This window comes from Mchenga conophoros, linkage group LG14 (assembly GCF_057382185.1).
Source record: "Mchenga conophoros isolate Kocher_MC1m ecotype Shallow Benthic linkage group LG14, M_conophoros_male_GT1.1, whole genome shotgun sequence".
Taxonomy (NCBI): domain Eukaryota; kingdom Metazoa; phylum Chordata; class Actinopteri; order Cichliformes; family Cichlidae; genus Mchenga; species Mchenga conophoros.
This window is the reverse complement of record NC_140539.1, coordinates 12527515-12545454: the sequence shown is the minus strand read 5'-3', so window position 1 is coordinate 12545454 and position 17940 is coordinate 12527515. Positions and strand designations below refer to the sequence as shown.

The 17940-nt window shown below is 40.4% G+C and overlaps 4 protein-coding genes across 5 annotated transcripts; 1 reads left to right on the top strand and 3 right to left on the bottom strand.

Moving 5' to 3' along the window:
• Positions 1-1537: 1537 nt before the first annotated feature.
• folr (folate receptor) lies at positions 1538-4947 on the bottom strand. 2 transcript variants are annotated; one of them, XM_085244670.1, is made up of 5 exons: positions 4768-4947; positions 2821-2951; positions 2500-2688; positions 2071-2206; positions 1538-1873 (listed from the first exon to the last, which is right to left on the bottom strand). In XM_085244670.1, exons 2-5 carry the CDS (start codon positions 2947-2949, stop codon positions 1608-1610), a joined length of 720 nt encoding a protein of 239 aa, XP_085100796.1. In that variant the 5' UTR covers positions 2950-2951; positions 4768-4947; the 3' UTR covers positions 1538-1607. The 2 variants fall into 2 exon arrangements, with proteins under 2 accessions (XP_085100796.1, XP_085100795.1); XM_085244669.1 differs by lacking the exon at positions 4768-4947 and having other exon boundaries at positions 2821-2970.
• Positions 4948-7278: 2331 nt separating this feature from the next.
• anapc15 (anaphase promoting complex subunit 15) lies at positions 7279-9629 on the top strand. The gene is made up of 5 exons (XM_085245330.1): positions 7279-7436; positions 7664-7785; positions 8355-8414; positions 8519-8659; positions 8833-9629. Exons 2-5 carry the CDS (start codon positions 7666-7668, stop codon positions 8878-8880), a joined length of 369 nt encoding a protein of 122 aa, XP_085101456.1. The 5' UTR covers positions 7279-7436; positions 7664-7665; the 3' UTR covers positions 8881-9629.
• Positions 9630-10019: 390 nt separating this feature from the next.
• tomt (transmembrane O-methyltransferase) lies at positions 10020-12895 on the bottom strand. The gene is made up of 5 exons (XM_085245329.1): positions 12849-12895; positions 11252-11521; positions 10951-11147; positions 10662-10784; positions 10020-10522 (listed from the first exon to the last, which is right to left on the bottom strand). Exons 2-5 carry the CDS (start codon positions 11511-11513, stop codon positions 10325-10327), a joined length of 780 nt encoding a protein of 259 aa, XP_085101455.1. The 5' UTR covers positions 11514-11521; positions 12849-12895; the 3' UTR covers positions 10020-10324.
• Positions 12526-16834, bottom strand: sfrp2l (secreted frizzled-related protein 2 like). Its single transcript, XM_085245326.1, has 3 exons — positions 16267-16834; positions 14454-14534; positions 12526-14282 (listed from the first exon to the last, which is right to left on the bottom strand). Exons 1-3 carry the CDS (start codon positions 16778-16780, stop codon positions 13867-13869), a joined length of 1011 nt encoding a protein of 336 aa, XP_085101452.1. The 5' UTR covers positions 16781-16834; the 3' UTR covers positions 12526-13866.
• Positions 16835-17940: the final 1106 nt, after the last annotated feature.

Sequence of the window (17940 nt, the reverse complement as noted above, 5' to 3'; positions counted from 1 at the left end):
TGGCACACTTTGGCATCCTTAGTACCAACTGAGCACAATTTAAACACCACACCCTTCCTGACTATTGTTGCTGACAATGCCATGCCCCTTTATGACCATGGTGTATCCATCTTCTGATGACTGCTTCCAGCTGGACAATGCTCCATGTCACAAAACTCAAGTCATCTCAAACTGATTTGTATAGCATGACAAAGAGTTCACTGTGCTCAGAGTCCCTCCACTGTCACCAGATCTAAATCCAATAAAGTACTGTTAGGGTGTGGGATGTGGTGGCACAAATCTGCAGCATCTGCATGATGATGTCATGGTAATATGTACCAAAATCTCTCAGGAATGTGTCTTTAAAGCAGTTGTGATTGAGCGGGCACTGAGTGTACTTTGTTTACCATAAAGAACCAACATAATTTGGCAAAAATTTGGCAAACCGTCTTCTGTAATTCAAACTCTTATAGAAGTTCTGTGGGTGTTGTTTATGCTGTCAGAAGAAACAGGAAAGACTAGGGTGAGATACACAGACTAAACTCGATATGCTAAATTAACAGTGGTATCACGAGGAAGGGTGTTGTTATCAGTACGTTAAACACAACAAGTTATAGTTATAGTTTTTTCAAGTACTTATATGAAGTCTTGATTAAGTACAGGGTACATAAAATATGCATCTCAGTTTGATCCTTAAGCCTCCAAAGGCATCCGTGGTTACATTTTAACCAATCAAAAGCCTTTATCAGAGACCTGATGGAGCACATTCACATGCGGCATTGATAGGCACACATCAAACACGTGTACACATGGAGGGAGTTAGGCTCTCACTCTTTTTCTCTGTCTTTCTCTCTCTGCCACAAACACACACACTCAGGGGACTGGAACCCCATAATTACCGAGCAGCAGAGCCCACTAACCACTGGCTGGCCCCGGACTGATCATGTGATGGTGCGATCACTGGGGCCCAGCACGGAGAAACATTTTCCCAGGGTCAGTTTTACAGTTTCCCTCCTGGTCATTGAGGTTGTGAAGGGGTTATTAAGCTGATCCATAGACTGCACTTAAGAGAAATATCATTCCAGAGCTGTGCAGTAATACAGAATGTGGCATGTGTCTCTTCATGGCTTCTCCAGGAGCACAAGTTTATTTTTGTTTTATTTCCCCTGTCCACACAGATCTTTGATTGTACAGCACTTGTCTGGACACAAAATTGCTGTGTTGGCTGATGAAATTATAATCTTGTTCTTTATGTCTGTTTTCTCTTTTTTTTATCCTGAAGAGGAAGACAAAAAAAGAGAACTGCCAGCTGCTCCCCACAGTAATGAGAGTAGATGAAACAAGTTTTATGTATTGAGCATTATTAACTGATTTGGACTTCTGATGGTGATTATGCTGCTGTTTAAACTAATTACCTAGTATATTCCCAAGCAGGTAACTTTTGTTATCAGAATATTTTTTGCATCATCAATACCTGACATTTTCTAGTTGATGAATTTTACTAGAATGCCAGCCAAAGGGGTCTTACTGTATATGAAGTGGCTCAGGGACTGACAGACAGGTTTAAGAAATCTGTTTTAATTCAAGGTGATACAGCAATGGTCAGAAATATTAATTTTAATGAATCATTACAGAGAGAGAGATGTGACAGCCAGGAAGAGCAGTGTTGGCAGAGCAGAGCTTTGCTGTTGCTGCCCATTGTTGAGGTAGTACTCAGCAACCTTCTTGTTGGGGTTTGTGCCGGTGAACCAGAGCTGCATGCATTTCCCAGAGGTTTTGGTGTATGTGGTATAGATGTAAGAGTTGGACCAGATTTCTTCACACATGGATTTGGGTGTGGGAAAAACATCAGTCCACTTACTGCACTTGCTACCTTCAGGACATTTGTTGATACCTGTGACAGAATTGAATGCATTTGATAAATTTTAATAGTGTTGTTTCTGCATAGATGTAAATGTAAAAGCAACAACAACAAAAAATTTCAGTGTGAAAATGTTTTTGCAAAACTGGGAATATGCTTGCTGTGGTTTATAAGAGAAATGCAAGCGCAAACATGCATGTCTGCTTTGCTTTTCCAAGTGTGGGCCCCACCTGAGCTCCAGTCCCATCCCTTGTGCCAGTTAGTTTTGCAGGTGAAATCATTCTTGCAGTCTTCCCACCAGGTTTCACAGTCCTCCTTACATAAAGGCACATCTAAGATGCGCTCCTTACGCCAGCTCTGATCCACCTACACAAATGCACACCATTGGCTGATTAGTATAATCAGTAATGAACTAAATAAGCCCCTTTCCCTCATAGTTCTAACTACTGCGTGTATGTATATATATATATATATATATATATATATATATATATATATATATATATATATATATATATATATATATATATATATATTCTGTTTCCTCAGTTTGAACAACAGACCATTTCTGTCCTTTCAACTTCCTGTGCTGCCATCTAGTGACAAAAATATAGACAAACATTAGACACTCAAATGCACACGTGGATGAGAATACTCACTGGTTGTATCCAGGGTCCCAAGTGTGGTGAGCACTCATAAAAACAAGTGTCCTGGATGAAATGTTTTTTGCACTCCTTGCTCATACTGCCACAGTGATTCCAGTTGAAGTTGTAGAGATAGGAGGCATCGTCATGGGCTTCTGCAGAGGTGTTGGCTGTGCAGCATGCATTATCTCGCCATGGAGAGCACTGGAAAAAGGAAACCAGAATCACTTTATGGATTTAGAACTAAAAAAAATGTTTTTTCCACCAAGCTCCTTGGGGTTTAAATCAAGACAAGAAGGGAAACGTTAGCGACAGTGCTATGTTTGCAATTATCACCTGCTGGTACAGTTGTCCCTCAGGGCCAGGCTCTGTTTTGTGATGTTTTGCATCCATGCACATGTTCAGTTTGTCCAGAGACATGGCTCCACCAGAGAGGGCAAGCAGCAAGGCCAGGACGGACCACATGACTGTAGGGGAGGGAAGCATCAACAGCAGGTTGTGGGAAAAATCTTAATACTGCTTATAAAGAGGCCAATAATGGGAAGAAGGAAATAGTATGGGATAGCAGCCAACTCCCTGTGACCTCTAACCCGAGTCTGACGAACAGCATTTTACTGACCTTAGTTAATTTTCTACCATCAGCAGGCAGGTGTCTGGATTGTTTGGTCATAGGTACTAATTTAATATTTTAACAGTATTTACAGTATTTAACAGCCCTGGTGTAGATCTCTTTCAGTAACAGACCTAGTGACAAAGTTTAGAGTTTATGGTAATCCGGACAGTCCTTGTTTTTGCTTTTTTTGTAAGAAGACAACCTGAATTCTCCAAAGCTATAGAACTCCAAACTGGACAAAAAATTTACAAGGAAGAACAGCTAAGCAAAGCTGATTGATGTGGTGATGACTTAATAAGGGCTGGGTATCCATTTCGATTCCGATTCACAAAGTCCTGATTCGATTAGATCCCCCGATTCCATTCAATTCGATTCAATTTTGACTCAGACAGTGAGAAATATCATAATTGTCATCATTTATCAGTACATATCCATATTTTTATATCTATGTATAAAAACAAAGCTGAAACTTGTGAGACTTTACCAGAGGTGTAAGCATCACAGGAGATGCCTCTGTGTAAGTGGGGATAAAACTTAGAAAAACATGAAGGAGATTTTCTTGGCCTGGCTTTTTATAGCAGATAACCTTTAAAAATATTCTGCAGTAGGCAAAAGAGAAGAAAACCATGAATCAGCAGATGAACATTAAACTTCTTAAAATTATGCCGAATTGCAAAACGCTCTCTAATAAAACCTCTGTAACTTTGCTTTGCTTTGTTCAGCATCAGGTAAATTTCTTTATTGAACAGCAGAAATTAGGTTTTCTTGTCGGTGGTCATTTTTTAAAAAAAACCCCCAAAAATCCAAAAACCAAAACAAACAAAAAGCTTCTGACAGCACTGAACACAACGGTAGACTGGTGCATAATAAGCAAGCGAATAATGCAGAAAACAGAGATATTTCATGGTAAACTGGGCTCTTGAGTACACTGAGAAAGAGCTGTGCAGGAAGTTTGATTTTATCGTGGTGGAAGCAAAAGAGCAAAAGTAAGAGGGAATTCATGACGATGTTTATCAAACGTGAAGCATAGTTTTGATCTTCTTTCGCAGCTGGTTCAGTGAATTGTGGCCAGAGAGTAATGAAACCTCCAGCTTCATAATCTTTCAGATGTCGGTTTTCAGCATCGACGGCACACACGTGGACACGATCCACGCTTTGTGTTCACTTCTTTTTGTGGAATCCGTTTACCTGCACTTTGTGAACTTTTTATCCAGAAAGGTGCTATATAAATAAAATTTTACTTACTTTCTTTTACTTACTCTGTCCCACGTGTGATTTTTCTCTCTGCTAATCTGACTTTTGGGTTCTTTTAAATACTAAATATAAGACATGAGGAAGTTTTACCCACAATACCGCAACAAATAAAGTGTGGCTCCTGAATGCAGCATAAAAATGCAAAAGGACACAATGTAAGCTATAAAGTGAACTCTGTCAGAGAGCAAATGTGTCTCTACACCTTTTTGCGTTTAAAAGCCAAACATTAAAAAACATGAAAGATAAACTTGTCAACGATTTTGTAAAGCTCTAATCATCATATATAGATAAAATAATCCATATGCATGTAAATAGAAGTAGCTGTGTATTATCGTATAGTTTAGAAATACAAAGTAGATGCAGCTGTGGTGAAAATTCATTTAGAGACAAAGTAATAATGAACAAATTCCCTTTACCTTTGGATTTGGTGATGACTCCTTCTTGAAGGGATGATCCTACAAAGCTGTATCTGCAGATGCCCTTTAACACACTTCTCAAGACCAAACAAGAATTTCCAAACACAGATTTGTGCCCGACTGCGTGTTTGTGTGTGTGCACGCGTCTGACTGTGTGGGTAGAGTGTGAGCGAATGAATGTGAAAACTTGCTGTGCTTTTGACTAATTAGTTTTCAAAGTCCAAAGTCCATATGAAGTGTGTGTGTGTGTGTGTGTGTGTGTGTGTGTGTGTGTGTGTGTGTGTGTGTGTGTGTGTGTGTGTGTGTGTGTGTGTTTAAGATGTGACAAATTCAAAGACACCCCCACCTCCAATGATACGGGTATCCAGGTCTGGGTCCCCTGGTCCCTTCAGAGTGGTGGGTCACTTTGAATGACTATAATTACCATGTTCTCAGTTATCTCCATTATCCTATGATGAAATACTTCTGGCCTGATTGGACTAGTATTCTTCAGGTGATTATGCCTGCGTCTGCAAGGTACAAGAGGTCACTAAACTACTCTCATAATTATGAAAATGAAGTCAGTTATATTTTATGGCTTTCACAATCACATGCACTCAGTCAACATCTATGGGAGATTTTGGACCACCATGTAAGACATTCCTCTCCACTGCCATCATAAACACCAAGGGCGGGACTATCTCATAGAAGAGTGATATTGCATCTGGTCAGATAACTGTAGAACCAGTGCCAGGCTATCTATAAGCTACTTTAACACTCTTGATGTCGGATTTTTCTTTAATTTGTTACCAGTCAGCAGTTCCTGTGAGCATGTGATTTTCCAGTTTTATAACATCTGGCCATGAAGAATATCAGTCTTATCTCAAGGAGAATATCAGTCTTATCTCAAAGTTTAACCTGCTCACCACCACCCTGTTGTGACAGGGCAGCGTGACCTGGGATGACAATAAGAAGATCAAAAGGATGGTAAGTAAGTACTTTTAGTGCTCTCACCATGACAAAGAAAAAAGAAACTTTACATACACCCTCAAGAGGGTAATTTCTTTGCATGTGCATGAATGTGCTTATACTTGAGGTTAACGCTCTGAACCTACTGATAAGAATGTTCAACTTCAGCAGCATTTACAGAAACCAGCCGTGAACTACGACAAAAATTCTGTTATCTCAGCAGCTTCCTATAGTTTGAAAGAGTGTTTGTGTTATGGGTTGCTTAAAGCTGATATACACTAATCACATAATACACAATACTACTGCTACTACTACTACTAATAATAATATATGGCAGATGCTACTCTTCCAGACAGATACAGTACTGTGCAAAAGTCTTTACTCACCTCTCATTTTACTCACTACTTTTTTTCAGTCACTTTGTTACCAGCAACATGCCACAAAAATGCATTATTTATTCCCATTTATTCAGTCGAATCTATTTGACTGGGACAAAGTAATATTTTTGCACAAGGAAGATAATTCATCTTTGAGCTATTCGCTGAAAACGTGGCATATCTCAGCTTGGTGTGCAAAAAGTCTGAGACAGGACTTGAGAGATGGTTCAATTGATCCATCTACTGTTCATCAAAGTTTCATCAGAAATGGTCTTAGTGAAGGGTGGCTGTCGAGAAACCATTCTTAAAGAAAAGCAACAGGGAGAAAAGACAAATTGCACAAGCACCGGACTGAAAACCAGTGGAAACAGGTCTGATGGAGTGATGAATTCAAATTTGAAATTTTTAGTTTAAATCACCATTTGTACACAAGAGGTCAGGAGAGGTAAAACAGTGAGTGTCTGAAACTATCTGTAAAGCATGGTGGAGGCTATGCAAAAGGGAGCCAACATGCTGAGAGGAGCTTTGAATGTCTTTCAAGAAGCCTGGTGAACTATTCCTGAAGTCTACTTAAAGAAAGGACAAGAGCACTTGACTAAAAAAGTTCAGGCTGAAGTGCACTAAGTGGTGCAGAGGTATACGCCATGATGGATTACAGCTTGTTCAGTGACCTTCTCTCCACCGCAGCTTCAAATGTGTCCAGTTTGCAGGCATTCAAAGAGCAAATCTTTCTAATCTGTTCTTTTCTAATCTAGTTTGCTGGTGTCACCAACAGTTACTATTGGAGGGCACTGGGTGTGACCAGTTCCTGAGTGACTGAAAGTCTCCATCATTTTACTGTATAGGCTGAGGGATCTCTTTATCCTCTTTTTATATGCAGCTTCTGCGTTGGTCTTCCAGTTTAACCTGTTGTTGATGAGGATGATGACATCCCAGTTCTTCTTCAGCTTGTCAACACCATGTCATAAAATTAAATTAAATAAAGACAAATAACATGTTTTATTGCATATACCGATCATTAAAATAAAAACATGGTAAATGGCCTGTATTTGTATAGCGCTTTTCTAGTCCCTAAGGACCCCAAAGCGCTTTACACAACCTGTCATCCACCCATTCACACACATTAATATCGCTGTGACACATTTTAGTTAAAGCTCATTAGTGTTTCTACTTTATTTAGAACCTCTCGTGCCACAGACGTGGCTCATGCTCCGAAAAGGGAACCTTTATGGAGAGCCGCTGGAGAAAGGAGGACTCTTTATGGGTGAACACCAGCAGTTTCCGGTAAAATTTGTTTTGAATTTTTGTCGAGCCACTGACAGGGACTCAGACTGTGGATTTCGGGTAAGGTTAAGCACGAAGTTATTTTATTGTTTGATTATATCACATCATTTTCAATCCACAATATCAGGGGAGTGTTAGATTTTAGAGTCTCTGAGTCTTAAACTGGAGGACTTTTAAATCGACCGTTAATGACGTATTAGCTGTTCCTCTGTCGTTTGTTGTCTTAACGCAAACTCCGGCTTCAGTTTTCTTTCTGTTTTATGGGATTCATTTCTGTTGTGTGACAGAAATGTCCACGCTGTTTCCGTCGTTGCTGCCCCGGATAACGGAGTCTCTGTGGTTTAATCTGGACCGACCGTGTGTGGATGAGACCGAGCTGCACCAGCAAGAGCAGCAGCACCAGACCTGGGTAAAGGCTCCCCAGAGCAATTATAGACTTGTATTTTCCATCTTTATGCTATTTTTTTGCTTCCATTTCACTTACGATGAGTTTATATACTCTGCGCATGTTAGTTTATAATTTATTAGTTTGAGTATTTGCGAAAGGCTAAAAGTCATATAGAAGTCCTGTAGTCTGCTATAATTACTGGTGGCTCTATTATTTTTCCTTTATCAGAATCAAAATAATAAATAAACTTATAAATACATCTTAATCCCAGGAGGAAATCGTTCTAACTTGAGCTATAAATGTGAAAAACAGAAAGTGTAAACACTATATATAAAAAAAGAGTAAAACTAAGGCACTCAAAGTGCAATGTTTAGTCAAAATTAAATGTTACAAAGTTAAAACAATACTTTACACAGTACGGTGTGAAAGATTGTTCAGTACTTAGCATAACTTGGACAGTATTGTCCTTTCTGAAACCTCAGATCAGTCAAGCTCCACAGCTGCAACATCTCTGGCCATGCATGATCAGTCTATTGATCGTATTATGAGACTTCATACACTTTAATATGTGCAAACTGTCTCTACCGTAGCTGCAGAGCATTGCTGAGAAAGACAACAATCTGATGCCCATTGGAAAACCAATTTTTGAGGTAACGGAAAAAGATTTTTAAACACAAAATAGACACAGTGTGAAACAGACTGGTTACATACTTTGTTCCCCTCCATTCATGCTGTCTGCATTTACTGGGTGCAGGCAGGCTACGAAGAGGAGGAAGAAGAAGATGACGAAGATGAAGAAGACAGCGAGGAAGACTCAGAAGATGAAGAGGACATGCAGGACATGGATGAGATGAACGACTACAACGAGTCACCTGATGATGGCGAGATAAATGAGGTGCTTTTCTTTATGATTTGAATAATTTTTTTTCCAGGCGACAGTATCACAAACCCTACGGTCATGAGGTTTTTTAATGTTAAGACTTGGTAAAAATACATGTATCTAAATTTAATTCAGTTTCTTTCCATTACCAAAACTGCCTCTAATCTAGCTCGGTTTCTTTCTGTCAGGTGGATATGGAAGGACCAGACCAAGACCAAGACCAGTGGATGATTTAAGACAATACTGGTTTTCATCAGGCTGGCCCTGGGTTTCCACTCCATGCTTAAAATACAACTGCTGCTCTTCAGTCTCTGACATGTTTTTATGTGTGAAATTAGTGAAAGAACAATGCTGAAGAATCACCATAAGATACTTTGAGAAATCAGTGCATTTTTTCTAACTTCAATTTAATTACAATTGACAGTGTGTGACTGTGGAAAATACTTTAAACCAATCAAAGTGGCTCCAATTGTGTGGTGCTCTTAAGTAGTGTTGTTTTTGTATCAAGTCGGGAAAACCTTCACGCAGTGGTAGCAGCAGGCCCACTGATCCGTTATGTAAACCTTGAACTTTTGCTATCTACAGTTATGCAGAGCAGCGTCTGCAACCAGCAGACTAAGCATGACCATAACGTCAAGTCAGCAAAATAACTTATTGACCTATGCAAGAGTCATCCAGTTGCTTCACCATATAGTCCTGTTCTGTTTCCCAGCAGTGTTTTGTATGTTACAGAAATACCTTCAGCAGAGCATTCACAAAACCCCAGGACATGTATTCTGATCAGACACTTTTTATATTTTGAACTATGTCAGAAGCAAAAGCTGCTAACAAATATTTAAATATGAGACACAGAGTTCTGTCATGGTTATGTTGTAGAATATTTAACCATGGCATTCCCTACTTCTGCTGAAGTTGTAAATTATTTTAACTGAACCATGTTTCTGTTTTTGTGTATTTGAATTTATTAATAAAATCTAACAAGATGTGACGCGTCACTTGTAGTTCAATAAAAAGTTTGGTGAATTTTGGTGGTGGGATGGCCAAGGTTTATATAATTAGACTTTAACTGCAGGGAAGATTTTAAGAATTAATGCTTGCAGTTCAGCTGAAGGAAGACAGGTGATTAATATTAACATGTACTTTAATAAAAAATTTATTTTAATTTAGGTTTAATTTGCATTTAGATTAAATTTTGTGAGTCTCAAATTTGGGAGTAAGAAAAAAGAAGCCTTAAAAAAATTGTTTATTTGAGTCTTTTAAACAAAAGAAAAGACATGAGATGCTGAGAAGTCACAACAAAGTCCCAGTAGAATAAAAGGTGATTGGAGCATATGAGATACCTAAACTGGGGATTGTTTATATTTCTCTATCAGCCTTTTGTTTTAAGATTTAATTTAGCTTTGTTTTGTTTTTGTGGGTAAATGTTGCAGTAAATTATCTCTTGTGAAATCGGTGGGGCACTTGGTCAAACGGGATCTGCAGTAAACCTTGAAGCTCCTTCTTTACCCAGTATGCACTAGTGAGTTATTTTGCAAGGTATTTCTTCACAGGTTGAGCTGTATTGTTACACAGACTAGAAATTGAAACGATACCCCTTTAGATGAAGTAAGAATTTGGACATTTCTGTTTCTGAAGTGTGTGTTTGAGTAACAATATGAAATCCTGCCATGATGTCATGATCTACTTGATTCCCTGGTACACCAGCTCAGCCATCCCATCCCTGATGCCCTTGCTATACTCTAGCATGGCCCGGTGGATCTTCCATTCATACAGGCCACTCTTGCGAATATATCTAAGGAACTTTGGAGCACCAGGAAACAGCACGTTGTCTGCCAGGATAATAGATCCTTTTCCCAGTAGACCAGAGCCCTCGAGCATCTGTAACACACAGGGACAGCGAGTGAGGCAGCTGGGTGGGTAACAGTAGGAAAGCGCAAACCTTTAAGTCAAATATATAATATAATATAATATAATATAATATATACAAATATCCTGTCTAGTAATTTATTCTCATTACTTGCAGGTCAGGGAGGTAACATTTCTTCCAGTGGTCCATGAAGACAAAATCCAGTCTTTCTAAATTGTAGTCAGAGCGCAGCTGAGGGATCACTTCATCAGATGGATTGACAATCAGCTCCACCTGAGGAAAGCACAGCATGATTATCAAAAGTATGAAACTCTCATTGTTTAGTAAAATTAGAGTAATAAAGCCCCAAATGTATCTGGTCTTTCAGACGGCCTGCTGCACATGAAGTGTACTGAACAAAGAACATTTTTTAAATTGTTTAGATGCTTCTCTAACTCACCGTGTCATCATCAAACCCTGCCAGGCGGATGACTTTCTCAGCGATAGCGGCATTTCTCTGGTCCATCTCGATGCTGTAGAGCCTGGCGCCCAGAGGCAGAGAACGGGCAATCCGCACAGTGCTGTATCCACAGTGGGCACCCAGCTCCAGCACTGTCAGAGGGCTGTGCTCCATCAGCAGCCGGTCCAGGATCTTTCCTAAAAATCAAGGAAACCATACACGCAAATACACACCTAAAGGTGCTTTTTACTTTTTAAAACAAACAAACAAAGATTACGTTTGCTGTGTTCAAACTCTGTACCTTTTTTAGGTCCAATGTTGCTGATGAACTCCACCTTGCTGCACCAGACATCAAAGGTGTCCAGGATACTGTCAGGGTCTCCGGGGATGGCATGAGTGAGGACGTACTGAAAGGCACGCTCCTCTCGGCTCAGACCAGTAACGCAGTCCTTCCATATCCTGATGAGGACTGCCCGATAGAACAGCACAAAGAAGTAACGGTACCTGATAATCAGCGTCAGCAGGAGTGGAAGGAAGGCCAGAGCAATAGCAGGAGACACCATCCTAGCATCTACAGACAGAAACACACATGCACAGGTCGGTTATTTGTCAGATATATTTTAACAAAGTGAGCCCTGTATTATTTATCACAAGAAGTATAAGTAAACACTGACTACAAGGGTTTTTGAAAGATGTTTTGATTGACTGGCTCTGGAAAACCTAAAAGAGGAGACCTTTGGGAACAAATAGTCTACACACACACACACACACACACACACACACACACACACACACACACACACACGTTTACAGCATGTCATTAAATTATGTCTGCTCTCTCCCATAGTTTGTGTCTTGTCTCTGTGTGCTCCTCTTTTCTCTCTCTTCTTTAACCTCACCCACCACTCGGTCGCGGCTGATGGCTGCGCCTGCTTGAGTCAAATTCTGCTGGAAGTATCTATCTTCGGCCTGGTGTTTGCCATAGGGGATCATTAAATTGGTGTTTTTGTGAACTGGCAAGTCCTTTAATACCTGAAGTATACTTGTTGCTCTCTTTCTGATTCCCACAGAATTTATGCACCTGCAACACCTTATAAAAGCACTGAATCATTTTGATTTCATGGTCAACAGCATAAACAGGGAAAATATTACTACTCAACTTCAATTTAACATTGATCGGTGTCTTAGACAACACTGGGCGTGCGTTCCTTTAAAATTTAGAAATTCCATGATTGGCACAAGGGAATTTATATTATTGCATTTTTTCTTAGCTCAGGTTCATTGAGGAAGGCACTTGTCTTTTTTAAATAAACATCAACTGATGTTCTCATAAAAATAAAGAATCATAATTCAGGGGCAGTGGTATCACTCTCCAAACTACAAAACCACTTACTTATTCTGTTTATGCACTATGTGCTTAAACTATGATGTACTGGCACGTAAAACAACAACAGAAGGTAATACTGCACTGGATTAAGAAAAGTGTGTCTCTGTTGTACATTTTTCAGTAACGTAGTCTGGTTTAGCTTTTAAATATGACCTAAGCTGTAAGTAAGGACAACAAGGACGCAGAAAAGCCACAATTTTCATTTAATCATTATTTCTTTACAGCAAAGAAATAAATGTACATACACAGGAAACTGTTAATAATTAAAACACTGTGATCTTTATTTGTAATCACAAAATATTTCTGAGCTGAATGAACTTCTAATACTCATGTATGCAAAATGACATCTGCACAGAAACAGGTGTAGCCGCCATAGTCTCGTGCTAAATGTGAAAGAAAGTACTGTGCCGCTCTAGATGTTTCTACTGCCCCACATAAGTGTAGACTTCACCGACTTTCTGCATCACACTGAACAGAATCCATGTTACTCGGAAAGAAAAGACAAACTTACCTGTTTAATAAAAAGCAGAGTAGACTTTGAAAGGTGGCACTTGAGCTGAGGCAGGTGCAGAAACACAGAGAGAAGAGCGTGTGTGTTTAAGAGAAGCTCAGAGACACAAGGCTGTGAATAATTTATGTATCACGTGCATGACAGTATATATATATCCTATAAATATTCCCATTTAACAGAAAAAAACTACAACTGTTTAACATCAGGTTTTGCCATTTTTCATGTGACATGAAGAAACCAGTATATTTAAAAAAAATAAAATACAAATAAAATGAGCAACAGGAGAAACAAGGGCAGTGTGAAACTGACATTTGATATCTCAAGTTAACGTCAACAGGTGTGCGTCTCTGTGCGGAGTCCAATTTCTTTCTTTACTAAGTCATGATGGAAGGATCAAGAAAAACCTTATTGATGTATCAAGTAAAATACAAGATTAAAAAAATAAATTGAAGTAAACAGATAAATATATTGCTTGTGTGTGCATGGACATGTCACCACAGAGAGGGGAGATCGGTCTCCACCACAGCGATCATTACAAAAAGATCTCTTAATTCAGTGAATAATTTGATAATGGAGACAAAATGTAACTCATTTATGTACAAAAAATATATATATAAAAATAAAATGCAATGTTCCTGCCGGTATGATTTTGGGTGGTTCAGCAGTGTACACAAACACCAGCTCTCTTATCTTTGTTGATGAGGTGATGATCATTTGTAAAGTCTCTGGCTTCTCATTTTGGTAAAAATAATGCTCCGTTTTAATGGAGGAAACTCAGTGACAATAATAATGCAAGGATACATTTTGTAACAAATCAAGATGATGCTGTGGTTTAATAAAAAAATGTTACTATTTTTTTAACGTAGCTATCTGAAACTGTCTGAACTATCAGCTGTTCACCAGTTAGCAGCTGGCTCCTTTGCTGGACTTTGTGTACATTACTGCAAAGCGCTGGTATTCACGCAGCACAATGAAAGCATCATCTGCAGGGCAGGAACAGATGTGGATGACTCGCTGTTTAAAGCTCTGCACACGGCTGCTTGAGGAGAGCTCGGATGAACTTCTTCAGCTCTTTGTCCCCTCTGCTCCACCTCACCAGTCGAGTCAGCACCAGTCTTCCCTCTTCAGCCTGAGCAAGGGAAAGGTACCATCCACCTTTCCCCACCTTTTTTCCTCTTTTTGTCAGTTTCTTATCCATCTGCACCTCCTCTTGACTTTTCTCCTCATTCTCGTCACTCTCTGCAGAGTCTAAACCAGGACAGTTACACGTGCCGCCTTCTTGGAGCCACAAAGCGCTGTGGGCCATGGCGCCTCCGACTCCTTCTGCTTTCTCAGCCCCTCCCCCCGCCCATCTCAGGATGCGACTGCGGGCCGTAGGCACCAGCTGAAGGTCACCCCCCACTGTCATCATGCTGCCCAGACGCATCTTAAATGCTACGACAGAGACACGGAGAACACTATTCAACAGGTGTCACTTCATGCATGTTGTAAATCACCCAGTCTCTGTGACTAGATAAGCTGTCCTGTTTTTGCAAGAGAAATTGCATGCTACAAAAGAAAAGGATGCATTTGGAGCCCACGTTATCTATAACACTTTGTTCTCACCATATGGACTGTGGCAGAAGTTTTCCTGGATGTCAATCTCTCCTTCTGCAGCCAGACTGCAGGCTTCACAAATAACACTCCCTGGGGGGATGGAAAACGACAATGGTTAAATGATTGCAGCAGTCTGCAGTGGGGATATAAAAATAATCACCTTGGTGGAACTTTTCTCTTTTGTTTTCTTTCGTCCATTAAACCCCAGCATCAAAGCAGGCCAAACACCTTAAGGCTTCAGTAAGAACCTTAAGTAAAAGTGGATTAAATACAACTTTGCAGTCTAAAGTGTCTTGAGGTGGCTGTTGTGGTGATTTGTTGCTATATAAATAAACCTGAGTTGAAACTGAATTGAATTTTTTAAATGGATGCTGTGAAAGAGGCGTGATTGCAGTACTGTAAAAATTACATTCAGGGATGAATAAAGAGTAATACTAAAACTTAAGTAAAAGTGCCAGTATATTAATGTTTTTTTAAAAATCTGTTCTAAGTAAACGTGCTGCATTTAAAGACAAAAATAAAGAAGTAATATGAGAAAAATGTAATAAAGCAGAAAAATGGCTTCAGGAAATGTAAACTACATTTATAAAAATGAAGTAAAACTACAGCACTCCAAGTGCAATGTTATTAATTAAAATGAAATATCCCAAAGTTAAAACAATGCCATGTACAGTACAGAGAGTATATTATAAGTGAAGTGTAATTAGTACAGTTTACATATGACTGGAGTATTATTGATGCAGCAAAGTGGAAGCACAACCTTTCAAAATGGGTGACATCACAATACAATCATGTAGTTTTCTTAAAAATTACTATTGTTATTATTATTATTGGACAATTGTACTTGTCGGAGGCTTCAACAGTTACTCCATTAAAGTTAAATGTGTCAATTAAATTTCAGTTCAATTACATTTATATAGGAGCAAATCAGAAAAATAGTGCTTCGTAGTGCTTTATATTGTAAGGTAAAGACCCTACAATAACAGAGAGAAAACCCCAAAGATCAGACAGCGTCCTCTGAGCAAGTATTTGATGAGAGTGGGAAGAAAAACCCCAGAATAAAACACCTTTTAACAGGAGGAGACCTCTGGCACAACCAGGCTCAGGGAGGGGCCCTGACTGGTTGGGGGTGAGGAGAGGAAGACAGGACAAAAGAGAAGAGAGCCAGAGATTAATCATAACTAATGATTAAATGCAGAGAGGTGTAAACTATGTGTAAAAGCATAGTGAGTTAAAGTCCCCCAGCAGTCTGGGTCTATTGCAGTCTGACTAATGGAGGATTCAGGGTCGCCTGATCCAGACCTAAGTATAAGCTTTATCAAAAAGGAAATTTTCAAGCCTAATCTTAAAAGTAGAAAAGATGTCTGTCTTCTGAATCCAAACTGGGCGATTGTTCCACAGAGAGGGGCCTGAAAGCTGAAAGGCTCTGCCTCCCATTCTGTCCTACGAACCACGAGTACGCATGCAGTCTGAGAGAAAAGTGCCCTACTGGGTTGATACGCTACTAAGAGGATTATGATTATGGGACAAACACTTGCATTTTAAAGACTTATTAAAATCTTACATGAAACACTAGAAGAGCTTGTGAACATTTACAATGAAAAAGAAAACATGAGAAAGTTCAGTTCAGTGTTTATGAGAAGCTTTTCTGGAGTAAGTGAGCAACATTTCCTTAATGAATGCAGTGGAAATAAAGGAAAAGGATAAACTATAAGAAAAACACAGTCTAGCAAACCGCATCCTCAGAGCTGTACTTGAGTACGTGAGAACTTCCCAAAACAAAAGTGTTTTGGTGGAGAATGACACAACTTTGTGCACTGACCTTTGGGCACCTCCTCGTGCTTCGCCTCCTCTGTTTCCCGCCCATCCTGCCCCTCGGATACGGGGATGCAGAGTTCGGTTTCGTGTGGGAACCGGGTGCAGTTAAACATATAAGGCCAGGGGAAGCCGAACGCGCTCATCACTGGCACGCAGCCATCCCGTACGGCCTCGCACAGGTTCCTGCAGGGGCTGACCGGCCCGCTGACCTCCGGCAGACACACCGGAGCGAAGAGCGAGCATAGAAACTTCTTGGTGTCCCGGTGGCAGTGCTTGGAGATGAGTGGCAGCCAGGCTGCAGACTGCTGCTGGACCTCCCTCAGTGAATCATGGCCGAGCATGTTTGGAATCCACATGCTCCTGTAACCGATCCCGTGGCACAGAGACATAGTGCTCGGAATGGGTTTGCACACGGAGCGAAAAGTGGGCTTGAACCAAAGCGACGGTTCCGGAGGCGCGCTGTCAGAAGCGTGAGAAACTCCAAAGAGCGCAATGAAAGAGAGCAGAAAAACAGGCATCGTTTTGTCTACAGTCTAAAGCGCTTCTGCTCTTCTGTCTGGACTTGACCGGCATGTAGGTGTAAACAGAGAGGTGTGGAGGAAACAGGGGGTTAATGAGAGGCCAGGCGCCTCCCAGTCACAATCCCACCCCATCAAACCGCTGCTGTCTGCCTCCACGGCAGTGTCAGTGGGGGCGTAGGGATTGTTTACTTAGTTTGGGTTGTCAGTAATGTTGAAAACATTTGTGTGCAGCGCCACAAGACAGAAAGAATAAACTTCTGCAATGCTATTTGAACTTATAAGAAATATTCACCAGCCTCCAAACGTCTGTGTATTGACAATAAGGTTAGATTAGATGAAACTTTATTAATCCCTCGGGTGGGTTCCTCCGGGAAATTCTAATTCCAATAGCACAGCACCAACAGAAGTTACAGAATGTGAGCAGAAATATACCATATATACACATATATAAATACAGAGTATACAAAAGGGATGAATAGAATAAATAGGAATAAGAATACAAGGGAATTGCACATTTCAAGTATGTGAGTCTATTGCACCGTTGACTATTAACAAAAAGTATTGCACAGTGAAAAGGCACTACAGCTTAGTTGTTCCCCCCCTGCTTTGTCCTCCTGTTTCCCCTCCCTCTCCCCTCCAGAGAGGAGTTAAAAATCCTTTGTGTGTGGGACAAAGGAGTTTTTAAGTCTGTTGGTTCTTGACTTTAGGAGAAGCAACCTGTCACTGAACAGACTCTTCTGGTTGTTTATGACCGTGTGCAGAGGATGCCCAGCATTGTCCATAATGTCCAGAAGTTTCTTTAGTGTCCTTTTCTCTGCAACTGTCACCAGAGTGTCCAGCTTGATGCTGACCGCAGAGCCAGCCTTCCTGATCAGTTTTTCCAGCCTGGGTGAGTCCTTCTTTGCTGTGCTGCTCCCCCAGCACCCCACAGCATAGAACAGTACTCCAGCAACCACCGACTGGTAAAACATCCTCAGGAGCTTCCTGCAGATGTTAAAAGCGCGAGGTACTTGTATGTGTTGACCACCTCCTCTCCCTCTATCTGAACTGGCACTGGACCTGCTCTGGACCGCTGGAAGTCCACAACCACTTCCTTGGTCTTTGAGGTGTTGAGTTGCAGGTGGTTTGTGTGACTAAATGTGACAAAGTTCCTCATC